At 47.2% G+C, this 24982-nt stretch overlaps 1 protein-coding gene across 1 annotated transcript; it reads left to right on the forward strand.

The window, feature by feature from the left end:
- Positions 1–436: 436 nt before the first annotated feature.
- On the forward strand, positions 437–24143 carry LOC123990468 (sorting nexin-17-like; the record flags this gene model as incomplete). The annotated part of the gene is given in 8 exon segments (XM_046291017.1): positions 437–506; positions 4810–4902; positions 8188–8391; positions 15425–15559; positions 15702–15779; positions 15902–15976; positions 20764–20805; positions 21301–24143. Coding segments are annotated over 8 exon segments (817 nt in total), but the record flags the coding sequence as incomplete, so codon positions are not given.
- Positions 24144–24982: the final 839 nt, after the last annotated feature.

Raw genomic sequence — 24982 nt, forward strand, 5'->3', positions numbered from 1 at the left:
TTAACAAGAAATTTGTGGAGTGTTTGAAAAACGAGTTTTAATGACTCCAACCTAAAGTGTCTGTAAACTTCCGACTTCAACTGTCCAACTGATTTGAATTTCTGATTTGAAATGCAGACTGAAGTATCCGGGTTCAAACCTTTCAGTGCTGCCATTGGACGTGACGCAACATGAGCTTTCATTGATCTCAAAGAAACACATGTCTGTAGTGGTCTGTAGTGGTCTGTAGTGGTCTGTAGTGGTCTGTAGTGAGAACAACACAGTGCCGTGATGTCTGTAGTGGAGCAGGGTCGTTACAGGCTATAGTGAGAACAACACACTCTTTTCTGCAGCCACAACAGTATATTGGACATCCCTTCTTGACTGATGGTTTGTGTTCATTGAAATTCAAGCATTGTGAGTGTTGATAACCAATACTCTATCTCTGTCTGTATAGTTACTGGGACACGGCGTATGACAGTGATGTAATGGACAACAGAGTGGGACTGAACCTACTGTACACTCAGGTGAGTTCAAAACCTCAGGTGAGTTCTGAACCTACTGTACACTCAGGTGAGTTCAAAACCTCAGGTGAGTTCTGAACCTGGCGGTGCTTTCACTCTAGTGGTAGCATGAGACGGAGTCTACAACCCACACAAGTGGCTCAGGTAGTGCAGCTCATCCAGGATGGAACATCAATGCGAGCTGTGGCAAGAAGGTTTGCTGTGTCTGACAGCGTAGTGTCCAGAGCATGGAGGCGCTACCAGGAGACAGGCCAGTACATCAGGAGACGTGGAGGAGGCCGTAGGAGGGCAACAACCCAGCAGCAGGACCCCTACCTCCGCCTTTTTGCAAGGAGGAGCAGGAGGAGCACTGCCAGAGCCCTGCAAAATGACCTCCAGCAGGCCACAAATGTGCATGTGTCTGCTCAAACGGTCAGAAACAGACTCCGTGAGGGTGGTAATGAGGGCCCGACGTCCACAGGTGGGGGTTGTGCTTACAGCCCAACACCGTGCGGACCTTTGGCATTTGCCAGAGAACACCAAGATTGGCAAATTCGCCACTGGCGTCCTGTGCTCTTCACAGATGAAAGCAGGTTCACACTGAGCACATGGGACAGACGTGACAGTCTGGAGACACCGTGGAGAACGTTCTGCTGCCTGCAACATCCTCCAGCATGACCGGTTTGGTGGTGGGTCAGTCATGGTGTGGGGTGGCATTTCTTTGGGGGGCCGCACAGCCCGCCATGTGCTCGCCAGAGGTAGCCTGACTGCCAGTAGGTACAGAGATTAGATCCTCAGACCCCTTGTGAGACCATATGCTGGTGCGGTTGGCCCTGGGTTCCTCCTAATGCAAGACAATGCTAGAACTCATGTGGCTGGAGTGTGTTATCAGTTCCTGCAAGAGGAAGGCCTTGATGCTATGGACTGGCCCGCCCGATCCCCAGACCTGAATCCAATTGAGCACATCTGGGACATCATGTCTTGCTCCATCCACCAACGCCACGTCGCACCACAGACTGTCCAGGAGTTGGCGGATGCTTTAGTCCAGGTCTGGGAGGAGATCCCTCAGGAGACCATCCGCCACCTCATCAGGACCAGGCGTTGTAGGGAGGTCATACAGGCACGTGGAGGCCACACACACTACTGAGCCTCATTTTGACTTGTTTTATGGACATTACATCAAAGTTGGATCAGCCTGTAGTGTGGTTTTCCACTTTAATTTTGTGTGTGACTCCAAAACCCAGACCTCCATGGGTTGATAAATTAGATTTCCATTTATAGTTTTTGTGTGATTTTTGTCAGCACATTCAACTATGTAAAGAAAAAAGTATTTAATAAAAATATTTCATTAATTCAGATCTAGGATGTGTTATTTTAGTGTTCCCTTTATTTTTTTGAGCAATGTATATATATCTATATATACTACCTTTCAAAAGTTTGGGGTCACTTAGAAATGTCCTTTAAAATTGTCCATTAAAATGATATCAAATTGCTCAGAAATACAGTCTGTTCTTGTTCTGAGAAATGAAGGCTATTCCATGCGAGATATTGCCAAGACACTGAAGATCTCGTACAATGCTGTATAGTACTCCCTTCACAGAACAGCGCAAACTGGCTCTAACCAGAATAGAAAGAGGAGTGGGAGGCCGTGGTGCACAACTGAGCAAGAGGAAAAGTAAATTAGAGTGTCTAGTTTGAGAAACAGATGCCTCACAAGTGCTCAACTGGCAGTTTAATTAAATAGTACCCACAAAACACCAGTCTCAACGTCAACAGTGAAGAGGTGACTCCGGGATGCTGGCCTTCTAGGCAGAGTTCCTCTGTCCAGTGTCTGTGTGTTCTTTGCCCGTCTTAATCTTTGACTTTTATTGGCCAGTCTGAGATATGGCTTTTTCTTTGCCAACCCTCCCTAGAAGGCCAGCATCCCGGAGTCACCTCTTCACTGTTGACGTTGAGACTGGACAGAGGAACTCTGCCTAGAAGGCCAGCATCCCGGAGTCACCTCTTCACTGTTGACGTTGAGACTGGACAGAGGAACTCTGCCTAGAAGGCCAGCATCCCGGAGTCACCTCTTCACTGTTGACGTTGAGACTGGACAGAGGAACTCTGCCTAGAAGGCCAGCATCCCGGAGTCGCCTGTTGACGTTGAGACTGGACAGAGGAACTCTGCCTAGAAGGCCAGCATCCCGGAGTCGCCTCTTCACTGTTGACGTTGAGACTGGACAGAGGAACTCTGCCTAGAAGGCCAGCATCCAGGAGTCACCTGTTGACGTTGAGACTGGACAGAGGAACTCTGCCTAGAAGGCCAGCATCCCAGAGTCACCTGTTGACATTGAGACTGGACAGAGGAACTCTGCCTAGAAGGCCAGCATCCCGGAGTCACCTGTTGACGTTGAGACTGGACAGAGGAACTCTGCCTAGAAGGCCAGCATCCCGGAGTCGCCTCTTCACTGTTGACGTTGAGACTGGACAGAGGAACTCTGCCTAGAAGGCCAGCATCCCAGAGTCACCTGTTGACGTTGAGACTGGACAGAGGAACTCTGCCTAGAAGGCCAGCATCCCAGAGTCACCTGTTGACGTTGAGACTGGACAGAGGAACTCTGCCTAGAAGGCCAGCATCCCAGAGTCACCTGTTGATGTTGAGACTGGACAGAGGAACTCTGCCTAGAAGGCCAGCATCCCAGAGTCACCTGTTGATGTTGAGACTGGACAGAGGAACTCTGCCTAGAAGGCCAGCATCCCGGAATTTGAATCTTGGATCTTCAACCAATGGCGCAATTAAAATATGTAATTGTATCAAGTCTTAAATGTATATTAGCCAATCACAGATGACAGAACCCCAAGGAACCACCACTTCCTCACTAATAGTAATGCTTCTAACAGTCTACTGTCCTCATTTTTCAAATGTAATGTTATTTCCTGCTCCTTTTCTCCTCTCCTCCTCCTTCCCTGACCCCTCCTCTCCTCCTCCTTCCCTGACCCCTCCTCTCCTCCTCCTTCCCTGACCCCTCCTCTCCTCCTCCTTCCCTGACCCCTCCTCTCCTCCTCCTTCCATGACCACTCCTCTCCTCCTCCTTCCATGACCCCCTCCTCTCCTCCTCCTTTCCTGACCCTCTCCTCCTCCTTCCCTGACCCCCTCCTCTCCTCCTCCTTCCCTGACCCCCCCTCCTCTCCTCCTCCTTCCCTGACCCTTCCTCTCCTCCTCCTTCCCTGACCCCCTCCTCTCCTCCTCCTTCCCTGACCCCCTCCCTCCTCCTCCTTCCCTGACCCCCTCCTCTCCTCCTCCCTCCCTGACCCCTCCTCCTCCCTCCTGACACCTCCTCTCCTCCTCCTTCCCTGACCCCTCCTCTCCTCCTCCTTCCCTGACCCCTCTCCTTCCCTGAACCCTCCTCCTTCTTCCCTGACCCCTCCTCTCCTTCCCTGACCCCTCCTCTCCTTCCCTGACCCCTTCCCTTATCCAATGAGGTTGTCAGGGAGGTGTGGCATCCTAAAGCCATGGTTGTGCCCCAAATGGCACCCTACTCTCAAATTACTGCACTACTTTTAACTATGGCCTGTAGTCCTCTGGTCCAAATTACTGCACTATTATTTACTATGGCCCGTAGTCCTCTGGTCCAAATTACTGCACTACTATTTACTATGGCCCGTTGTCCTCTGGTCCAAATTACTGCACTACTATTTACTATGGCCCGTAGTCCTCTGGTTCAAATTACTGCACTACTATTTACTATGGCCCGTAGTCCTCTGGTCCAAATTACTGCACTATATAGAGAGTAGGGTGCCATTGGCAACAGAGTCCGCCCTCTATGCACACACACACACACACATTCAGCAACAACAACATGCTGTTTTCTTTCGCAGATTGCTGATTTGATTAGAATCTGCCTGCTGGCTCAGCGTTCCGTGTGTGTGTGTGTGTGTGTGTGTGTGTGTGTGTGTGTGTGTGTGTGTGTGTGTGTGTGTGTGTGTGTGTGTGTGTGTGTGTGTGTGTGTGTGTGTGTGTGTGTTTGGCAGGCTGATAACTCAGTGAGGGCGCATAGCTAATGTTACGGGCCAAAGAATGCAATATTTTCTTGGAAAGAGAATCAACTCGTGTGTGTGTGTGTGTGTGTGTGTGTGTGTGTGTGTGTGTGTGTGTGTGTGTGTGTGTGTGTGTGTTTGCCATTTTGTGCAACTTATGTGTGTGTTTAATTCTACTTGAACAAAACAACAGTGGAATAGTTTGTTTTGAACTTAGAATCCGAGAAACACATTTGTATTCAATGTAAAGCCTCTCCAAGAATGGTTTAGAGCAGAAAGATGATTGTTGTCTCTCCCCTCTCCCTAGACGGTGTCTGACATAGAGAGAGGCTGGATCCTCGTGAACAAGGACCAGCACAGACAGCTGAAATCACTGCAGGAGAAGGGATCCAAGAAAGAAGTAAGTATGAACCGTCTCCTCCATCTGTAACTGTCTCCTCCATCTGTAACTGTCTCCTCCATCTGTAACTGTCTCCTCCATCTGTAACTGTCTCCTCCATCTGTAGCCGTCTCCTCCATCTGTAACTGTCTCCTCCATCTGTAACTGTCTCCTCCATCTGTAACTGTCTCCTCCATCGGTAACTGTCTCCTCCATCTGTAACTGTCTCCTCCATCTGTAACTGTCTCCTCCATCTGTAGCTGTCTCCTCCATCTGTAGCTGTCTCCTCCATCTGTAGCTGTCTCCTCCATCTGTAGCTGTCTCCTCCATCTGTAGCTGTCTCCTCCATCTGTAGCTGTCTCCTCCATCTGTAACTGTCTCCTCCATCTGTAACTGTCTCCTCCATCTGTAACTGTCTCCTCCATCTGTAACTGTCTCCTCCATCTGTAACTGTCTCCTCCATCTGTAACTGTCTCCTCCATCGGTAACTGTCTCCTCCATCTGTAACTGTCTCCTCCATCTGTAACTGTCTCCTCCATCTGTAACCGTCTCCTCCATCTGTAACCGTCTCCTCCATCTGTAACTGTCTCCTCCATCTGTAACTGTCTCCTCCATCGGTAACTGTCTCCTCCATCGGTAACTGTCTCCTCCATCTGTAACTGTCTCCTCCATCGGTAACTGTCTCCTCCATCGGTAACTGTCTCCTCCATCGGTAACTGTCTCTCCTCCATCGGTAACTGTCTCTCCTCCATCGGTAACTGTCTCTCCTCCATCGGTAACTGTCTCTCCTCCATCGGTAACTGTCTCCTCCATCGGTAACTGTCTCCTCCATCTGTAACTGTCTCCTCCATCGGTAACTGTCTCCTCCATCTGTAGCCGTCTCCTCCATCTGTAACCGTCTCCTCCATCGGTAACCGTCTCCTCCATCGGTAACTGTCTCCTCCATCTGTAACTGTCTCCTCCATCTGTAACTGTCTCCTCCATCTGTAACTGTCTCCTCCATCGGTAACTGTCTCCTCCATCGGTAACTGTCTCCTCCATCTGTAACTGTCTCCTCCATCTGTAACTGTCTCCTCCATCTGTAACTGTCTCCTCCATCTGTAACCGTCTCCTCCATCTGTAACCGTCTCCTCCATCTGTAACCGTCTCCTCCATCGGTAACCGTCTCCTCCATCTGTAACCGTCTCCTCCATCTGTAACCGTCTCCTCCATCTGTAACCGTCTCCTCCATCTGTAACCGTCTCCTCCATCTGTAACCGTCTCCTCCATCTGTAACCGTCTCCTCCATCTGTAACCGTCTCCTCCATCTGTAACCGTCTCCTCCATCTGTAACCGTCTCCTCCATCTGTAACCGTCTCCTCCATCGGTAACCGTCTCCTCCATCGGTAACCGTCTCCTCCATCGGTAACCGTCTCCTCCATCGGTAACCGTCTCCTCCATCGGTAACCGTCTCCTCCATCGGTAACCGTCTCCTGGGGCTGTAACCGTGTCCTCCGGCTGTATCCGTCTCCTCCATCGGTAACCGTCTCCTCCATCGGTAACCGTCTCCTCCATCGGTAACCGTCTCCTCCATCGGTAACCGTCTCCTCCATCGGTAACCGTCTCCTCCATCGGTAACCGTCTCCTCCATCGGTAACCGTCTCCTCCATCGGTAACCGTCTCCTCCATCGGTAACCGTCTCCTGGGGCTGTAACAGTGTCCTCCGGCTGTATCCGTCTCCTCCGGCTGTAACCGTGTCCTCCGGCTGTATCCGTCTCCTCCATCTGTATCTGTCTCCTCCGGCTGTAACTGTCTCCTCCGGCTGTAACCGTCTCCTCCGGCTGTAGCCGTCTCTTCCATCTGTAGCCGTCTCCTCCATCTGTAGCCGTCTCCTCCATCTGTAGCCGTCTCCTCCATCTGTAGCCGTCTCCTCCATCTGTAGCCGTCTCCTCCATCTGTAGCCGTCTCCTCCATCTGTAGCCGTCTCCTCCATCTGTAGCCGTCTCCTCCATCTGTAGCCGTCTCCTCCATCTGTAGCCGTCTCCTCCATCTGTAACCGTCTCCTCCATCTGTAACCGTCTCCTCCATCTGTAACCGTCTCCTCCATCTGTAACCGTCTCCTCCATCTGTAACCGTCTCCTCCATCGGTAACCGTCTCCTCCATCGGTAACCGTCTCCTGGGGCTGTAACCGTGTCCTCCGGCTGTAACCGTGTCCTCCGGCTGTAACCGTCTCCTGCGGCTGTAACCGTCTCCTGCGGCTGTATCCGTCTCCTCCGGCTGTAACCGTGTCCTCCGGCTGTATCCGTCTCCTCCATCTGTATCCGTCTCCTCCGGCTGTATCCGTCTCCTCCGGCTGTATCCGTCTCCTCCGGCTGTAACCGCGTCCTCCGGCTGTAACCGCGTCCTCCGGCTGTATCCGCGTCCTCCATCTGTATCCGCCTCCTCCATCTGTAACCGTCTCCTCCATCTGTAACCGTCTCCTCCATCGGTAACCGTCTCCTGGGGCTGTAACCGTGTCCTCCGGCTGTAACCGTGTCCTGGGGCTGTATCCGTCTCCTGCGGCTGTATCCGTCTCCTGCGGCTGTATCCGTCTCCTCCGGCTGTATCCGCGTCCTCCGGCTGTATCCGCGTCCTCCGGCTGTAAATGTGTCCTCCGGCTGTCTAGTGGAGAAGAAGCTAACATTCCACACCTTGTACTCTTTGTCAAGTCACAGGGATATTGTCATGCTGAAACAGGAAACGGCTTTTCCCAAACTTTTGCCACAAAGTTGGAAGTACAGAATCTTCTAGAATGTCATTGTATGTTGTAGCGTTAAGATTTCCCTTCACTGGAACTAAGAGGCCCAAACCATGAAAAACATGGAGGAGGAATAATGCTGTTTTTCATGGTTTGGGCCTCTTAGTTCCAGTGAAGGGAAATCTTAACGCTACAACAGACCATTATTCCTCCTCCATCAAACTCTACAGTAGGCACTATGCATTCTCCTGGCGTTACCACTGCTGCTCCAGAGTCCAATGGCGGCGAGCTTTACACCACTCCAGTCGACACTTGGCATTGCGCACGGTGATCTTAGGCTTGTGTCCAGCTGCTCGGCCATGGAAACCCATTTCATGAAGCCCCCGACGAACAGTTCTTGTGCCGACGTCGCTTCCAGAGGCAGTTGGGAACTCGGTAGTGAGTGTAACAACCGAGGACAGACTGACTGTCAGCAGCAGGTGTGGCTGAAATAGATCCACTGATTTGGAAGGTTCTCCACATACTGCTGTATATACAGTGAATATCAACTGATTTTCCAGTGCTTCGTGTTCTCTACGTCTCTCTCCAGTTCATTAGGCTGTGCCAGACGCTGAAGTACTTCGGCTACATACAGTTTGCCCCGTGTGTGACAGACTTCCCGGAGAAGGGCTGTCACGCGATCGTCTCCGCTGGCAACAACGAACTCAACTTCCAGGTCAAGCTACCCAATGAGCAGATGAAAGAGGGGAGCTTCAAGGTCACGCGCATGAGGTGCTGGAGGGTCACTTCCTCTGTAAGTAACCCTCCCCCAAATTACGTTACTCCTCCCCAACATAAATTTATTATATTCTCATCACTCAAGAGTGATGGTGCTCCTAGAGAAGACACTGATCTATGGTTACTAGAGTGATGGTGCTCCTAGACTGATCTATGGTTACTAGAGTGATGGTGCTCCTAGACTGATCTATGGTTACTGGAGTGATGGTGCTCCTAGACTGATCTATGGTTACTAGAGTGATGGTGCTCCTAGACTGATCTATGGTTACTAGGGTGATGGTGCTCCTAGACTGATCTATGGTTACTAGAGTGATGGTGCTCCTAAAGAAGACACTGAACTATGGTTACTAGAGTGATGGTGCTCCTAGACTGATCTATGGTTACTAGGGTGATGGTGCTCCTAGACTGATCTATGGTTACTAGGGTGATGGTGCTCCTAGACTGATCTATGGTTACTAGGGTGATGGTGCTCCTAGACTGATCTATGGTTACTAGAGTGATGGTGCTCCTAAACTGATCTATGGTTACTAGGGTGATGGTGCTCCTAGACTGATCTATGGTTACTAGAGTGATGGTGCTCCTAGACTGATCTATGGTTACTAGAGTGATGGTGCTCCTAGACTGATCTATGGTTACTAGAGTGATGGTGCTCCTAGATTGATCTATGGTTACTAGAGTGATGGTGCTCCTAGAGAAGACACTGATCTATGATTACTAGAGTGATGGTGCTCCTAGACTGATCTATGGTTACTAGGGTGATGGTGCTCCTAGACTGATCTATGGTTACTAGAGTGATGGTGCTCCTAGACTGATCTATGGTTATTAGAGTTATGGTGCTCCTAGACTGATCTATGGTTACGAGAGTGATGGTGCTCCTAGACTGATCTATGGTTACGGGAGTGATGGTGCTCCTAGACTGATCTATGGTTACTAAAGTGATGGTGCTCCTAGACTGATCTATGGTTACTGAAGTGATGGTGCTCCTAGTGAAGACACTGATCTATGGTTAGTTTTGCATCCCCCTTACCATAGTGGTTAAGATCAGGATATAAGGAAGGTTAACTGATCCTACATCAGTGTTTGGAGAGGTCCTGGCGGGTCACTTGTTCTGCAAGTATCCCACCCAAGTTCTCTCCTCCTCTCCTCTCCTCTCCTCCTCCTCCTCCCTCCTCTCCTCCTCCTCTCCTCTCCTCTCCTCTCCTCTCCTCTCCTCTCCTCTCCTCTCCTCTCCTCTCCTCTCCTCTCCTCTCCTCTCCTCTCCTCTCCTCTCCTCTCTCTCTCTCTCCTCTCCTCTCCTCTATTCTCCTCTCCTCTATTCTCCTCTCCTCTCCTCTATTCTCCTCTCCTCTCCTCTATTCTCCTCTCCTCTATTCTCCTCTCCTCTATTCTCCTCTCCTCTCCTCTATTCTCCTCTCCTCTATTCTCCTCTTCACTATTCTCCTCTTCACTATTCTCCTCTTCACTATTCTCCTCTTCACTATTCTCCTCTTCACTATTCTCCTCTTCACTATTCTCCTCTTCTCTATCCTCCTCTTCTCTATCCTCCTCTTCTCGATTCTCCTCTTCTCGATTCTCCTCTTCTCGATTCTCCTCTTCTCGATTCTCCTCTTCTCTGATTCTCCTCTTCTCTAATTCTCCTCTTCTCTAATTCCTCTCCTCTATTCTCTATCCTCCTCTTCTCTATCCTCCTCTTCTCTATCCTCCTCTTCTCTATCCTCCTCTTCTCTATCCTCCTCTTCTCTATCCTCCTCTTCTCTATCCTCCTCTTCTCTATCCTCCTCTTCTCGATTCTCCTCTTCTCTATCCTCCTCTTCTCTATCCTCCTCTTCTCTATCCTCCTCTTCTCTATTCTCTCTTCTCTTCTCTAATTCCTCTTCTCTTCTCTAATTCCTCTCCTCTATTCTCTATTCTCCTATTCTCCTCTTCTCTATTCTCCTCTTCTCTATTCTCCTGTCCTCTTTTCTCCTCCTCTTTTCTCCTGTCCTCTGGGTAAACTGCTGAGCTCTACACCGTCATCGTTTTCATCAGACCACTTACCCTAATACGTAGCCCTGACACACACACAGATTCCCACCTATGTGTTATCTCTGTATCGACCCTCTGCCTCCTCTCAGAGAGCCCAATCCTTTACTGTAATATATATATATATATTGTTTCCCATCCAGACGAATGTAGTTATTTCTAAAGCATATTAGGGTACAGTTCAGGGAAGGACATACAGTATCACTGCAGTTTTAACTGTCAATCTTCTCCACCCACCTCTATACATGTAGACTTCTCTTGAAGGGATAGAGATTGATCACATAATGAGTTCATCTGACTATAGCAGTGGTTTCTTTTTTGAATCCATATCAATGTATTACAACAGACTATAAAAGAGGGAAATTGTAGCAGCAGTATCATCCAGATGCTAACAGGGAACATTGTTCAGTTCTGTCTTTGGTACCACACAGCACTTTTAAGAGACAGTTGGAACTGAAACCAACCATCAAAAGCCCGTACATGGACCAGCGGCTAACTCGACCACTACTAAACTCAGCGGCTAACTCGAGTACTAAATCAATCAATCAAATGTATTTATATAGCCCTTCGTACATCAGCTGATATCTCAAAGTGCTGTACAGAAACCCAGCCTAAAACCCCAAACAGCAAGCAATGCAGGTGTAGAAGCACGGTGGCTAGGAAAAACTCCCTAGAAAGTCCAAAACCTTGGAAGAAACCTAGAGGAACAAGGCTATATGGCGTGGTCAGTCCTCTTCTAGCTGTGCCAGGTGGAGATTATAACAGAACATGGCCAAGATATTCAAATGTTCATAAATGACCAGCATGGTCGAATAATAATAATAAGGCAGAACAGTTGAAACTGGAGCAGCAGCACGGCCAGGTGGACTGGGGACAGCAAGGAGTCATCATGTCAGGTAGTCCTGGGGCATGGTCCTAGGGCTCAGGTCCTCCAAGAGAGAGAAAGAAAGAGAGAATTAGAGAAAGCACACTTAAATTCACACAGGACACCGAATAGGACAGGAGAAGTACTCCAGATATAACAAACTGACCCTAGCCCCCCGACACATAAACTACTACAGCATAAATACTGGAGGCTGAGACCGAAGGGGTCAGTAGACACTGTGGCCCCATCCGAGGACACCCCCGGACAGGGCCAAACAGGAAGGATATAACCCCACCCACTTTGCCAAAGCACAGCCCACACACCACTAGAGGGATATCTTCAACCACCAACTTACCATCCTGAGACGAGGCTGAGTATAGCCCACAAAGGTCTCCGCCATAGCACAACCCAAGGGGGGGCGCCAACCCAGACCCGACCACTACTAAACCCAGCGGCTAACTCCACCACTACTAAACCCAGCGGCTAACTCGACCACTACTAAACCCAGCGGCTAACTCGACCACTACTAAACCCAGCGGCTAACTCGACCACTACTAAACCCAGCGGCTAACCCGACCACTACTAAACCCAGCGGCTAACCCGACCACTACTAAACCCAGCGGCTAACCAGACCACTACTAAACCCAGCGGCTAACCCGACCACTACTAAACCCAGCGGCTAACCCGACCACTACTAAACCCAGCGGCTAACCCGACCACTACTAAACCCAGCGGCTAACCCGACCACTACTAAACCCAGCGGCTAACCCGACCACTACTAAACCCAGCGGCTAACCCGACCACTACTAAACCCAGCGGCTAACCCGACCACTACTAAACCCAGCGGCTAAGCGACCACTACTAAACCCAGCGGCTAACTCGACCACTACTAAACCCAGCGGCTAACTCGACCACTACTAAACCCAGCGGCTAACCCGACCACTACTAAACCCAGCGGCTAACCCGACCACTACTAAACCCAGCGGCTAACCAGACCACTACTAAACCCAGCGGCTAACCCGACCACTACTAAACCCAGCGGCTAACCCGACCACTACTAAACCCAGCGGCTAACCCGACCACTACTAAACCCAGCGGCTAACCCGACCACTACTAAACCCAGCGGCTAACCCGACCACTACTAAACCCAGCGGCTAACCCGACCACTACTAAACCCAGCGGCTAACCCGACCACTACTAAACCCAGCGGCTAACCCGACCACTACTAAACCCAGCGGCTAACCCGGCCACTACTAAACCCAGCGGCTAACCCGACCACTACTAAACCCAGCGGCTAACCCGACCACTACTAAACCCAGCGGCTAACCCGACCACTACTAAACCCAGCGGCTAACCCGACCACTACTAAACCCAGCGGCTAACCCGACCACTACTAAACCCAGCGGCTAACCCGACCACTACTAAACCCAGCGGCTAACCCGACCACTACTAAACCCAGCGGCTAACCCGACCACTACTAAACCCAGCGGCTAACCCGACCACTACTAAACCCAGCGGCTAACCCGACCACTACTAAACCCAGCGGCTAACCCGACCACTACTAAACCCAGCGGCTAACCCGACCACTACTAAACCCAGCGGCTAACCCGACCACTACTAAACCCAGCGGCTAACCCGACCACTACTAAACCCAGCGGCTAACCCGACCACTACTAAACCCAGCGGCTAACCCGACCACTACTAAACCCAGCGGCTAACCCGACCACTACTAAACCCAGCGGCTAACCCGACCACTACTAAACCCAGCGACCACTACTAAACCCAGCGGCTAACCCGACCACTACTAAACCCAGCGGCTACCTCGACCACTACTAAACCCAGCGGCTACCTCGACCACTACTAAACCCAGCGGCTACCTCGGCCACTACTAAACCCAGCGGCTACCTCGGCCACTACTAAACCCAGCGGCTACCTCGGCCACTACTAAACCCAGCGGCTAACTCGGCCACTACTAAACCCAGCGGCTAACTCGGCCACTACTAAACCCATTGGCTAACTGGACCACTACTAAACCCATTGGCTAAACCACTACTAAACCCAGTAACTGGACCACTACTAAACCCATTGGCTTTTGACCACTACTAAACCCATTGGCTAACTGACCACTACTAAACCCATTGGCTAACGACCACTACTAAACCCATTGGCTAATTCACCACTACTAAACCCATTGGCTAACTCGACCACTACTAAACCCATTGGCTAACTCGACCACTACTAAACCCATTGGCTAACTCGACCACTACTAAACCCATTGGCTAACTCGACCACTACTAAACCCATTGGCTAACTCGACCACTACTAAACCCATTGGCTAACTCGACCACTACTAAACCCATTGGCTAACTTGACCACTACTAAACCCATTGGCTAACTCGACCACTACTAAACCCAGCGGCTAACTCGACCACTACTAAACCCAGCGGCTAACTCGACCACTACTAAACCCAGCGGCTAACCCGACCAGTAAAAACCCAGTCCTTTGGGTATTAATAAAACTCCAGATATCTGTGTAGGACAGACACTTCAAAACATAGTTGGACATATCTGTTTTGCCATATATGAATGTGTTTCCATAGGCTAACAGCAGTAAGTGCAAATTCAACGTCTCATCAAATAAATAATAAGAAGAAGAAACAATTGCTGTCCCAACTGACCAACAGCAGACTAGATGACCCTTGGAGAGGCACTGTACAGACAGACTGCTATTGAGAGACCCTATGTCTGCCTCAATGGGGGCTGGGCGGAAACATCATGCCAACGAGGGGCTGGGCGGAACACCCTGCCAACGAGGGGCTGGGCGGAACACCCTGCCAACGAGGGGCTGGGCGGAAACATCATGCCAACGAGGGGCTGGGCGGAACACCCTGCCAATGAGGGGCTGGGCGGAACACCCTGCCAACGAGGGGCTGGGCGGAACACCCTGCCAACGAGGGGCTGGGCGGAACACCCTGCCAACGAGGGGCTGGGCGGAACACCCTGCCAACGAGGGGCTGGGCGGAAACACCCTGCCAACGAGGGGCTGGGCGGAAACACCCTGCCAACGAGGGGCTGGGCGGAAACACCCTGCCAACGAGGGGCTGGGCGGAAACACCCTGCCAACGAGGGGCTGGGCGGAAACACCCTGCCAACGAGGGGCTGGGCGGAAACACCCTGCCAACGAGGGGCTGGGCGGAAACACCCTGCCAACGAGGGGCTGGGCGGAAACACCCTGCCAACGAGGGGCTGGGCGGAAACACCCTGCCAACGAGGGGCTGGGCGGAAACACCCTGCCAACGAGGGGCTGGGCGGAAACACCCTGCCAACGAGGGGCTGGGCGGAAACACCCTGCCAACGAGGGGCTGGGCGGAAACACCCTGCCAACGAGGGGCTGGGCGGAAACACCCTGCCAACGAGGGGCTGGGCGGAAACACCCTGCCAACGAGGGGCTGGGCGGAAACACCCTGCCAACGAGGGGCTGGGCGGAAACACCCTGCCAACGAGGGGCTGGGCGGAAACACCCTGCCAACGAGGGGCTGGGCGGAAACACCCTGCCAACGAGGGGCTGGGCGGAAACACCCTGCCAACGAGGGGCTGGGCGGAAACACCCTGCCAACGAGGGGCTGGGCGGAAACACCCTGCCAACGAGGGGCTGGGCGGAAACACCCTGCCAACGAGGGGCTGGGCGGAAACACCCTGCCAACGAGGGGCTGGGCGGAAACACCCTGCCAACGAGGGGCTGGGCGGAAACACCCTGCCAACGAGGGGCTGGGCGGAAACACCCTGCCAACGAGGGGCTGGGCGGAAACACCCTGCCAACGAGGGGCTGGGCGGAAACACCCTGCCAACGAGGGGCTGGGCGGAAACACCCTGCCAACGAGGGGCTGGGCGGAAACACCCTGCCAACGAGGGGCTGGGCGGAAACACCCTGCCAACGAGGGGCTGGGCGGAAACACCCTGCCAACGAGGGGCTGGGCGGAACATGTCTACAGACTGTCTAGAGTCTGCCTGATATTGTGTTGATGATGAGCAATAGGGATGACTGGATCATTCATTTCTATGAGGAGTTGGAAAGATGATGATGATGATGATGACCGTGGGGGAGCAGGGAGTGGATGATGATGCTTGAAAGCCAGCCATAGTAACCCCTTCCCCTTTACAGCAGGTCCCGGTAGCCAACGGAACAGCCTCCACCTCCCCCTGCTCCTCAGCCAAGTGTGAGGTGAAGTTGGAGCTGGCCTTCGAGTACCTGATGAGCAAAGATCGTCTGCAGTGGGTCACCATCACCAGCCCACAGGTCAGAGGTTAGGGTTTACAGGTCAGGGGTCTGTCTGGGGTCACAGAGAGTTTGTGACCTCTACTGATAATACATTCAATCTAGTGTCTCTAGAGTCACTGTTTGTGTCTCTTGTATCTAAAGCCCTGGTTTGTGTCTTCAGGCAATCATGATGAGCATCTGTCTGCAGTCGATGGTTGATGAGCTGATGGTCAAGAAATCAGGAGGCAGCATCAAGAAGGTCTGTGTGTGTGTGTCTGTGTGTGTCTGTGTGCGTCTGTGTGTCATTTTCCTGTGTGTGTGTGTGTGTCTGTGTGTGTGTGTCTGTGTGTCATTTTCCTGTGTGTGTGTTATCTCTGACAGATGCTGAGGAAACGTCCCAACGGCTCCCTCCACCGGTCTGAAAGTCAGCAAGCTGTGAAATCACCCCCTCTACTGGTGAGACACGGAACTGCACAGGGCTTTGATTAGAAAATAGGCATTTTGTGCTAACATTCCACTCCTTGTACTCAGTGTCATACCAAACATTTGGCTTGACAAGAAGTGGAATTATAGCTAAACAGACTGGAACCCAGGCTAACAGTTGGCTGTTTGAATTGGAAGGATCGGATGTTTAGTTTTAATGCACCTGAATTATAGCTAAACAGACTGGAACCCAGGCTAACAGTTGGCTGTTTGAATTGGAAGGATCGGATGTTTAGTTTTAATGCACCTGAATTATAGCTAAACAGACTGGAACCCAGGCTAACAGTTGGCTGTTTGAATTGGAAGGATCGGATGTTTAGTTTTAATGCACCTGAATTATAGCTAAACAGACTGGAACCCAGGCTAACAGTTGGCTGTTTGAATTGGAAGGATCGGGTGTTTAGTTTTAATGCACCTGAATTATAGCTAAACAGACTGGAACCCAGGCTAACAGTTGGCTGTTTGACTTGGTAGGATTGGGTGTTTAGTTTTAATGCACCTGAATTATAGCTAAACAGACTGGAACCCAGGCTAACAGTTGGCTGTTTGAATTGGTAGGATCGGGTGTTTAGTTTTAATGCACCTGAATTATAGCTAAACAGACTGGAACCCAGGCTAACAGTTGGCTGTTTGAATTGGTAGGATCGGGTGTTTAGTTTTAATGCACCTGAATTATAGCTAAACAGACTGGAACCCAGGCTAACAGTTGGCTGTTTGAATTGGTAGGATCGGGTGTTTAGTTTTAATGCACCTGAATTATAGCTAAACAGACTGGAACCCAGGCTAACAGTTGGCTGTTTGACTTGGTAGGATCGGGTGTTTAGTTTTAATGCACCTGAATTATAGCTAAACAGACTGGAACCCAGGCTAACAGTTGGCTGTTTGAATTGGTAGGATCGGGTGTTTAGTTTTAATGCACCTGAATTATAGCTAAACAGACTGGAACCCAGGCTAACAGTTGGCTGTTTGAATTGGTAGGATCGGGTGTTTAGTTTTAATGCACCTGAATTATAGCTAAACAGACTGGAACCCAGGCTAACAGTTGGCTGTTTGAATTGGTAGGATTGGGTGTTTAGTTTTAATGCACCTGAATTATAGCTAAACAGACTGGAACCCAGGCTAACAGTTGGCTGTTTGAATTGGTAGGATCGGGTGTTTAGTTTTAATGCACCTGAATTATAGCTAAACAGACTGGAACCCAGGCTAACAGTTGGCTGTTTGAATTGGTAGGATCGGGTGTTTAGTTTTAATGCACCTGAATTATAGCTAAACAGACTGGAACCCAGGCTAACAGTTGGCTGTTTGAATTGGTAGGATCGGGTGTTTAGTTTTAATGCACCTGAATTATAGCTAAACAGACTGGAACCCAGGCTAACAGTTGGCTGTTTGAATTGGTAGGATCGGGTGTTTAGTTTTAATGCACCTGAATTATAGCTAAACAGACTGGAACCCAGGCTAACAGTTGGCTGTTTGAATTGGTAGGATCGGGTGTTTAGTTTTAATGCACCTGAATTATAGCTAAACAGACTGGAACCCAGGCTAACAGTTGGCTGTTTGAATTGGTAGGATCGGGTGTTTAGTTTTAATGCACCTGAATTATAGCTAAACAGACTGGAACCCAGGCTAACAGTTGGCTGTTTGAATTGGTAGGATCGGGTGTTTAGTTTTAATGCACCTGAATTATAGCTAAACAGACTGGAACCCAGGCTAACAGTTGGCTGTTTGAATTGGTAGGATCGGGTGTTTAGTTTTAATGCACCTGAATTATAGCTAAACAGACTGGAACCCAGGCTAACAGTTGGCTGTTTGAATTGGTAGGATCGGGTGTTTAGTTTTAATGCACCTGAATTATAGCTAAACAGACTGGAACCCAGGCTAACAGTTGGCTGTTTGAATTGGTAGGATCGGGTGTTTAGTTTTAATGCACCTGAATTATAGCTAAACAGACTGGAACCCAGGCTAACAGTTGGCTGTTTGAATTGGTAGGATCGGGTGTTTAGTTTTAATGCACCTGAATTATAGCTAAACAGACTGGAACCCAGGCTAACAGTTGGCTGTTTGAATTGGTAGGATCGGGTGTTTAGTTTTAATGCACCTGAATTATAGCTAAACAGACTGGAACCCAGGCTAACAGTTGGCTGTTTGAATTGGTAGGATCGGGTGTTTAGTTTTAATGCACCTGAATTATAGCTAAACAGACTGGAACCCAGGCTAACAGTTGGCTGTTTGAATTGGTAGGATCGGGTGTTTAGTTTTAATGCACCTGAATTATAGCTAAACAGACTGGAACCCAGGCTAACAGTTGGCTGTTTGAATTGGTAGGATCGGGTGTTTAGTTTTAATGCACCTGAATTATAGCTAAACAGACTGGAACCCAGGCTAACAGTTGGCTGTTTGAATTGGAAGGATCGGGTGTTTAGTTTTAATGCACCTGAATTATAGCTAAACAGACTGGAACCCAGGCTAACAGTTGGCTGTTTGAATTGGTAGGATCGGGTGTTTAGTTTTAATGCACCTGAATTATAGCTAAACAGACTGGAACCCAGGCTAACAGTTGGCTGTTTGAATTGGTAGGATCGGGTGTTTAGTTTTAATGCACCTGAATTATAGCTAAACAGACTGGAACCCAGGCTAACAGTTGGCTGTTTGAATTGGTAGGATCGGGTGTTTAGTTTTAATGCACCTGAATTATAGCTAAACAGACTGGAACCCAGGCTAACAGTTGGCTGTTTGACTTGGTAGGATCGGGTGTTTAGTTTTAATGCACCTGAATTATAGCTAAACAGACTGGAACCCAGGCTAACAGTTGGCTGTTTGACTTGGTAGGATCGGGTGTTTAGTTTTAATGCACCTGAATTATAGCTAAACAGACTGGAACCCAGGCTAACAGTTGGCTGTTTGAATTGGTAGGATCGGGTGTTTAGTTTTAATGCACCTGAATTATAGCTAAACAGACTGGAACCCAGGCTAACAGTTGGCTGTTTGAATTGGTAGGATCGGGTGTTTAGTTTTAATGCACCTGAATTATAGCTAAACAGACTGGAACCCAGGCTAACAGTTGGCTGTTTGAATTAACAGTTGGCTGTAGGATCGGGTGTTTAGTTTTAATGCACCTGAATTATAGCTAAACAGACTGGAACCCAGGCTAACAGTTGGCTGTTTGAATTGGTAGGATCGGGTGTTTAGTTTTAATGCACCTGAATTATAGCTAAACAGACTGGAACCCAGGCTAACAGTTGGCTGTTTGAATTGGTAGGATCGGGTGTTTAGTTTTAATGCACCTGAATTATAGCTAAACAGACTGGAACCCAGGCTAACAGTTGGCTGTTTGAATTGGTAGGATCGGGTGTTTAGTTTTAATGCACCTGAATTATAGCTAAACAGACTGGAACCCAGGCTAACAGTTGGCTGTTTGAATTGGTAGGATCGGGTGTTTAGTTTTAATGCACCTGAATTATAGCTAAACAGACTGGAACCCAGGCTAACAGTTGGCTGTTTGAATTGGTAGGATCGGGTGTTTAGTTTTAATGCACCTGAATTATAGCTAAACAGACTGGAACCCAGGCTAACAGTTGGCTGTTTGAATTGGTAGGATCGGGTGTTTAGTTTTAATGCACCTGAATTATAGCTAAACAGACTGGAACCCAGGCTAGTTTTGTTCCCTATTGGAACTTTCACAACACATTTCATCGTGATATTCTGGTGTCACTCAGGCAGTTTAGAGTTTTGATTTGGGGGAATTATTTTTGGAGGAATGTGACTGTTTTTCTAGGGTGATTTGTGCTTCCAATGACGACTTTTATATATATATATATATGTGTGTGTGTGTGTGTGTGTGTGTGTGTGTGTGTGTGTGTGTGTGTGTGTGTGTGTGTGTGTGTGTGTGTGTGTGTGTGTGTGTGTGTGTGTGTGTGTGTGTGTGTGTGTAAAAATACAAAAACACAGTCATGGGAAGCACAAATAAAACATCACAAATAACCCATATCTATAGCTAGATGTAGATATAAAAGGTTTGGGTATTATGTGTATATTTATGTTGTGTGTGTGTATATTTATGTTGTGTGTGTGTATATTTATGTTGTGTGTGTGTGTATATTTATGTTGTGTGTGTGTGTATATTTATGTTGTGTGTGTGTGTGTATGTTGTGTGTGTGTATATTTATATTGTGTGTGTATTAATGTTGTGTGTGTGTGTATTTATGTTGTGTGTGTGTGTATATTTATGTTGTGTGTGTGTATTTATGTTGTGTGTGTGTGTATTTATGTTGTGTGTGTGTGTATTTATGTTGTGTGTGTGTGTATATTTATATTGTGTGTGTATTAATGTTGTGTGTGTGTATTTATGTTGTGTGTGTGTGTATATTTATGTTGTGTGTGTGTGTATATTTATGTTGTGTGTGTGTATATATTTATGTTGTGTGTGTGTGTATATTTATGTTGTGTGTGTGTGTATATTTATGTTGTGTGTGTGTATATTTATGTTGTGTGTGTGTATTAATGTTGTGTGTGTGTATATTTATATTGTGTGTGTATTTATGTTGTGTGTGTGTGTATATTTATGTTGTGTGTGTGTGTGTATTTATGTTGTGTGTGTGTGTGTATTTATGTTGTGTGTGTGTGTGTATATTTATGTTGTGTGTGTGTGTATATATTTATGTTGTGTGTGTGTGTATATTTATGTTGTGTGTTTATGTCTTCCCTGTTAAAATAAAACAGGTTTTGAGATGTTTGACATTGTTTTTCCATCTTGTCCTCTGCAGGACTCCCCTGACCCAGACCGAGAACAGATAGTCAAACTCTCAGTGAGTAACGCTTCTGCTTTCATCTCCAAAAGCCCTGGGTTGAATGTTGAGTGCAAAAATTACATATAGAATCGTCATTATCAGTGAATCAGAATCGTCATTATCAGTGAATCAGAATCGTCATTATCAGTGAATCGGAATCGTCATTATCAGTGAATCAGAATCGTCATTATCGGTGAATTGGAATCGTCATTATCGGTGAATCGGAATCGTCATTCACAGTGAATCGTCATTATCGGTGAATTGGAATCGTCATTATCAGTGAATTGGAATCGTCATTATCAGTGAATTGGAATCGTCATTATCAGTGAATTGGAATCGTCATTAACAGTGAATCGGAATCGTCATTAACAGTGAATCGGAATCGTCATTAACAGTGAATCGGAATCGTCATTAACAGTGAATCGGAATCGTCATTATCAGTGAATCAGAGGATATCTATATAGTCTTCTTTAGGTCTCTGTTGCTCTTCTCTCTCTCCATATCTCCTCTCAGACCAAGCTGAGCTCTGTGTCACTCAGAGGGATCAGCGCCTCCAACTCGGCCAACGACGTCAGCGGCAACGATTTCCATGGCAACTACGCCTTTGAGGGGATCGGGGACGATGACCTGTAATATTCAACCTCCTCTTCCTCCTGACTAACGCGACCCGCAAAGATTCCAAGCCGAGCTGAGCCAGGCAGAAATGAGTTTGTCTGGTTTGTGGTTGTAGCCCAGATGTCTCTCTGTCTCTCTGCTACCAACCATATCTTCTTGTTTCATCCTCTTCATAAAAGGCTGCATCCCAAACGACACCCTGTTTACTTACACAGTGTGGCACTTTTGAGCAGAGTCCCGTTGGCCATTTGGGACACAGACAAAACTGCCATCTATCTCAGTGGTTTCCCAACCTTTTTTGAACCGTGGCACACTTTAATGTGTGATAAAAATATATTCGGCACACCTAAAATATCCCTATAATTTTTTGGGGGTTGTGATAATGACCTCCATCTGACCTGAAACATACTGCAAATCATCTATTTTCTGTGACAAATGTGTTTTATAGATTAAATGGGGCTAATTTGAACTGTTTTCATAGTTCCTTACTCATGATGGTTAATTTGTGTGTACCCCTTTAAGAGAACCCACAACTCTGCACTATAATTTGAACTGTTTTCATAGTTCCTTACTCATGATGGTTAATTTGTGTGTACTCCTTTAAGAGAACCCACAACTCTGCACTATAATTTGAACTGTTTTCATAGTTCCTTACTCATGATGGTTAATTTGTGTGTACCCCTTTAAGAGAACCCACAACTCTGCACTATAATTTGAACTGTTTTCATAGTTCCTTACTCATGATGGTTAATTTGTGTGTACCCCTTTAAGAGAACCCACAACTCTGCACTATAATTTTGTATCCTTTCTTTCTGCTAAAATAGGTCTTTAATTGTTAAAGGTTTGAGCTACAGACGAGTGGTTTTCTGCGTTGTAGAAGTGCAAACACAGACACAAGCCATGCTCCATAAGAAATGACTGACGTTGGCTAAAGCCTAATCAGACTTGCCTGTACTCATGGTTTTCACTGCCCATCTTCTTGTTCATCAATCAGCTCATTGTTTTTTCCCATGTTGTCAATAATATTTAGAAGAAAAAAAATCTCAAACTGCAGTCTTAAGCTGAAAGGGGTTTAAACGAACATGTTATTATTGGCATAATAATGGATGTTTTGCACTTCCTCACCACGTTCCAGACTTATATAACAGTATTCATAGATTTACATTCTTCTGTAAATAATTAGAACATTGTGTAATTCTAAAAAGGAGGCTCGTTTTTCAATCACAAAGTATCATTCTGTGTTTTCTTTTTAGCGTGTTTATTCTGTCACGTCAGAAATCGAAGGTAGAAACCAGAACTGATTTTGTTAAAAGGGTGTCAGATCTCTCTGTCTCTCTCTCTGTCTCTCTCTGTCTCTCTCTCTCTCTCTCTCTCTCTCTCTCTCTCTCTCTCTCTCTCTCTCTCTCTCTCTGTCTCTCTCTCTCTGTCTCTCTCTCTCTGTCTCTCTCTCTCTGTCTCTCTCTCTCTGTCTCTCTCTCTCTGTCTCTCTCTCTCTGTCTCTCTCTGTCTCTCTCTCAATCTCAATCTCTCTCCAGTTCTTCTGCCTTTTGACAACCAAGACGAGACAGAAGTCAGACAGAAAGGCATTACCACAGTGATTCTGAAAGCTGGCTAACCAAATGAGCCATATCTGTTTTAGAAGTGTGGAAAATAAGTTGTTATTCATTTTGGAGGTACTGCTTAGTGACATTACTTATACACACAATATAACTGTTCAAATTTGCCCCCAAATAAGTGTTTTTCAGGGTATATTTGTGTTATTGATCTCCCCTGTTGTAAGTGAAGGTTCGTGGGAAAGTTAGACTACACAGGTTGATGACTACAATGCTTGGGCATATTTCTTGTAAGATTTATAATATAAGGCCTTAATTTTGCCTGTTGCCATTGGTCAACTTACCAACCATTCTTTCAGTCTTAGCTAATGGGAGCTCGCCAGATAGATTCTTGCCGAAGGAGACGTCGTTTGATTGGTCGGTCGGTTCGGCTGGCACTTCCCGAACCGATCATTTTGCACAGTATTATGCCGCGTTCACGTACTAGTGGGAATTAGAAAACCTCTGAAATGGCTGACTTGTTTGTAGTTATACACGCACTGCGTTCAACCAGTTAGCAAGTCGGACATGTCAGAGTCGCCTTGTTCTGACCAGCACTTGAATGTGGCAATACAGATGGACGACAAACATCATGGGCTTAGTCTCAAGGGCACCCTATTCCCTATATAGTGCACTACTTTAGACCAGCGGTGCAGGGAATAGGGTGCCTTTTGGGACCTACCCATAGAATATTTCCAAGGGGGTTTGTGAAACTCCCATCTGTGATTTCTTCTGTTTTTTTTTCTTTCCCTTTTTAATTTCAGACCATTTTTTTGAAGGTGTCTCATAAAAGCCAAAAGCATAGTTTACTAACGCATTTTGCACAAAATAAACATTAAAAAAACATGGTATGAAGTCACTTTGTATGAGAAAAAAATCATTGAACATTTACTAATACCTATATCATCAATAGTTTATTACAGAGCCATATATTTAGAGATTTAGGACAAATACTATGTTTTATATTGTTATAATTCTAGACATTCAGGTACATAGCATTGTATAAATATTCCCCATGCAACGTTAATGGCTCTTATAGAATGTTGTAGTGTTATAGAATGTTGTAGTGTCATGATAATGGGGTTCTAACATGGCTGTTATAGAATGTTGTAGTGTCATGTTAATGGGGTTCTAACATGGCTCTTATAGAATGTTGTAGTGTTATAGAATGTTGTAGTGTCATGATAATGGGGTTCTAACATGGCTGTTATAGAATGTTGTAGTGTTATAGAATGTTGTAGTGTCATGATAATGGGGTTCTAACATGGCTGTTATAGAATGTTGTAGTGTCATGTTAATGGGGTTCTAACATGGCTGTTATAGAATGTTGTAGTGTCATGTTAATGGGGTTCTAACATGGCTCTTATAGAATGTTGTAGTGTTATAGAATGTTGTAGTGTCATGATAATGGGGTTCTAACATGGCTGTTATAGAATGTTGTAGTGTCATGTTAATGGGGTTCTAACATGGCTCTTATAGAATGTTGTAGTGTTATAGAATGTTGTAGTGTCATGATAATGGGGTTCTAACATGGCTGTTATAGAATGTTGTAGTGTCATGTTAATGGGGTTCTAACATGGCTCTTATAGAATGTTGTAGTGTTATAGAATGTTGTAGTGTCATGATAATGGGGTTCTAACATGGCTGTTATAGAATGTTGTAGTGTTATAGAATGTTGTAGTGTCATGATAATGGGGTTCTAACATGGCTGTTATAGAATGTTGTAGTGTCATGTTAATGGGGTTCTAACATGGCTGTTATAGAATGTTGTAGTGTCATGTTAATGGGGTTCTAACATGGCTCTTATAGAATGTTGTAGTGTTATAGAATGTTGTAGTGTCATGATAATGGGGTTCTAACATGGCTGCTATAGAATGTTGTAGTGTCATGTTAATGGGGTTCTAACATGGCTCTTATAGAATGTTGTAGTGTTATAGAATGTTGTAGTGTCATGATAATGGGGTTCTAACATGGCTGTTATAGAATGT

This window comes from Oncorhynchus gorbuscha, linkage group LG12 (genome assembly GCF_021184085.1).
Source record: "Oncorhynchus gorbuscha isolate QuinsamMale2020 ecotype Even-year linkage group LG12, OgorEven_v1.0, whole genome shotgun sequence".
Classification (NCBI taxonomy): domain Eukaryota; kingdom Metazoa; phylum Chordata; class Actinopteri; order Salmoniformes; family Salmonidae; genus Oncorhynchus; species Oncorhynchus gorbuscha.